At 56.1% G+C, this 3163-nt stretch overlaps 1 protein-coding gene across 1 annotated transcript; it reads left to right on the top strand.

The window, feature by feature from the left end:
- The first annotated feature begins 318 nt into the window (after window positions 1-318).
- Window positions 319-2934, top strand: GUCA2B (guanylate cyclase activator 2B). Its single transcript, XM_037032587.1, has 3 exons — window positions 319-446; window positions 1657-1843; window positions 2634-2934. Exons 1-3 carry the CDS (start codon window positions 327-329, stop codon window positions 2693-2695), a joined length of 369 nt encoding a protein of 122 aa, XP_036888482.1. The 5' UTR covers window positions 319-326; the 3' UTR covers window positions 2696-2934.
- Window positions 2935-3163: the final 229 nt, after the last annotated feature.

The following is a 3163-nucleotide window of genomic DNA, read 5'->3' as shown; positions in this document are numbered from 1 at the left end:
CACGTCCCTGCTTTGCCACTGACTGGTGTCATGGCCTGGGGCGTGTCACTCAACTCCCTGTTTGTAAAATGGTCTCCCTGTCATTTCACACGGTTGGGAATCTGGAAAAGTGGAGGAAATTGGTGTGGTCCAAGGCCCTCCCACAGGGCACACACTTGAGCCCTGGGCCTCCCTGCCTTCAGTCCCTTCTTGTGAATAGACTCTAGGCTTGTCACAAAGCCAGCCAGGTGCCAACCCCACCCCGGCTGGCCGGTTAATGAGTTACCAGGCTGCTGGAGCATGACTTATAAAAGCTGCTGGCCGGGAAGCAGGTGGCAGCTTGGTGGATGGCTTTGGTGGGTTACAGTGGGGGCGAGATGGGTGGCAGGACTATGTCAGGGCTTTTGCTTAAAGTGGCTGTGATCCTCCTGGTGGTCCTGCAGAGCACACAGTCAGTCTACATCCAGGTGAGTCCTTCTGGCCAGCATGGCCTTTGCCTAAAGGTTCCCAAATTGGGAGGCTAGATGGCGAGGGGACACTGGGAATTCACGGGGTATGGAGGGGTTGAGGGGCACAGAGCCTAGGATTCAGCCCCATTCCAGTCACAGCCCCGGGACTAAGACACTGGTGGGTGTGGGCAGCTGTCATGCCTGTAACTGTGGTGATGGTAATAACATCAATGACAATAAACTGCTGTTATTCGTCATTGCTCTCCTGAAAGACCCATCCTGGTCAGAGGTCAAAGTGGGGAATAAAACATGCTGCCTGTCCTTGAGATGCCCAGAACAGGGAGAGGAGGACCCCGTGTGCTCCCATAGCCCTTCATATGCACCCATGTTTGGGTTCAGGACTGGTGATGGCCAGAAAATGTGTCCTTGGTGGGAAACTTGACCTGACGTTGCATGATGAGCAGGAAGCAGCCAGGCACAAAGGACACAGGCTGCTCTGGACAGAGGGCACAGCATACGAAAAGCCTAGAAAGAAGACACCGGGGAAGAGAAAGGGGAAGGGAGGGCAGGTCTGGGCACAGCAGGGGGGGTGCCTCTGAGGCTCGAAGGAGCCACAGAAGCAGCACTTGTCTGTGGTGTGACAGGAGGCCACTGGCCTTCCTGGCATGGCCAGGGACATCTGTAGCTCAGGTGTCTCACACTGCTGACTGAGAGGATGTCCTGCAGAGAGATGCAAGAGAGCCTCAACCTCCCCTTCCAGCCCTGGCCTGGGGCCCGGCCAGCTTGGGGTTGCCATCATTTTGTCATGCCAGTTCAGGAAAAGTCACTCAGTTATGGAGTATGCCAGGCACTTGGGGAGGAGAAGACATGATTACCTCCATTTGTCAGCTGAGGCTCAGAGTTGGGGAGAGACAGGCACCTGGTTGGGAAGAGCTGGGATTTGAACCAGGGTCTGCTGATCTCCAAAGCCTGTTCCTGAACCACTGTGCTCCACAGCCTTGCTGTGACCTCAACTAGCAGTTACCGGGGGCCTGTGGCACAGGGGTGTGAAGGGTCAGACACCACCTCGCACCTCCCAGGCTGTCTTTCAGATGTGCCAGATCCAGCTGATTTGGCCCTGGAAGGGTGGCAATGACTGAGAACAGGACAGGCTTGCAGGCTCTGAGGAACCCTGGTCTCCCAGACTAGGGTCTGATACCTTTCCATCTTCTCTTCCTCCTGCCCCCAGTACCAGGGCTTCCAGGTCCACCTGGAGTCTGTGAAGAACATGAGTGACCTGGAGAGGCGGTGGGTGTTCAGCCCCCACCTGCGGGCCCAGAGCCCCCTGCCCACTGCATGCTATCACCCGGCCCTGCCATCAGACCTCCAGCCCATCTGCACCTCCAAGGAAGCCTCCAGCATCTTCCAGGCTTTGAGTGAGTGTCCCCACCCCTATAGAGCTTTCAGCCCCTATTTGGTGCTCCATCTCAGTCTCATGCTCATTCATCTTATAATGCTTCTATTAAGTACCCAATGGATGAAGACAGGGAGACCCAAGAAACTCGATCTCTTACCCCCCCCACACACATTTTGGCATCAAAAGTCAGGCATGAGGAAGCCCCTCACTCTCAACAGCCTGGACCCGTTGGTTGTCCTATACCAAAGACTTCACAGATGGGAGGGAAGGGGGCCCTGGGAAAGGGACCCATAAGCAATGACAGAAATGCAGAGTGATAATGGGGGGGGTGGGGGCACAGTGCAGACACAGGGAAGAGATGACCCGTGTCTGGGGTGGTGTAGAGTCTTAAAGGCTTTCAAGAGGAGGTGACATCTAAGCTGAAATGTAAGGGAAGAAGCAGAGCTGGTCAGGAGAATACAGTGACTAGCTGCTATCTACTGAGCACCTGTGCAGGGCCAGGCCTCACACTGGTCCTTTTGCCTGCATTCCTTTCCCACGAGCACACCGTTGGCTGATGTAGAAGACAGGAAAGCTCGGGCAGAAGGTAAGTGACTTGCCCAGGCACGGCCAGGAAGGAGAGGACCTGGGACTTAAGCCCAGGATCTCACTCTGCTTCTAAACTTTCATGCTCTTCATCTGTGAGAAAGATGGCGGCCCCATCCCAGGCCCTCTCCTTGGCAGGCCTTCCCTGGCCACCTGGCTAGCAGCTTCCTGGACCACACATCTCAGGTTCAGGTTCAGCTGACCGGTCTTCTCCCCCTGCCCAGAGAACATCGCCAATGATGACTGTGAGCTGTGTGTGAATGTCGCCTGCACCGGCTGCCTCTGAGATGGCCCTGGACACACTGAGCCCACCCTGAGCCCACCATGGACACCTTGGCTGCCCAAACCGCTGCCCCCATGGCCCCATGGCCATCCAAGCTCTAGCAGTGCCCTGGCCACCTCAGTCATTGCCACCCTCCCAGGGCCAAATCAGTCAGATCTGGCACCAGGCAGCTGGACCCACAGCTGGAGGAGCCTTTGACCCCTTAAGCATTCCTGCTGTTGAATAAAGATTCTCCACTCACACATGGAATCAGTCCCTTTGTTCATCCCCAGGAGCCACGGGCAGAGCTTCTTGGGGAGCTGGGTGGGTGTGGACAAAGTTTAGACTGGAGTCAGGAACTTCCCTGGTTGCCAGCACCCAGGGAGTTGGCTCACTAAGCCATACTCGGTACAGAAGGGAATGAGGCCGAGGGGGTAATGAGGCACCCAAGGTCACAGAGCTATGAAGCCACAGAGCGCCCACACTCATTTG

This window comes from Sturnira hondurensis, unplaced genomic scaffold (genome assembly GCF_014824575.4).
Source record: "Sturnira hondurensis isolate 20B ecotype Veracruz unplaced genomic scaffold, ASM1482457v3 Scaffold0021490, whole genome shotgun sequence".
Taxonomy (NCBI): Eukaryota; Metazoa; Chordata; class Mammalia; order Chiroptera; family Phyllostomidae; genus Sturnira; species Sturnira hondurensis.
The sequence above is the reverse complement of the archived record's forward strand: the minus strand, read 5'-3'. Positions and strand labels throughout refer to the sequence as shown.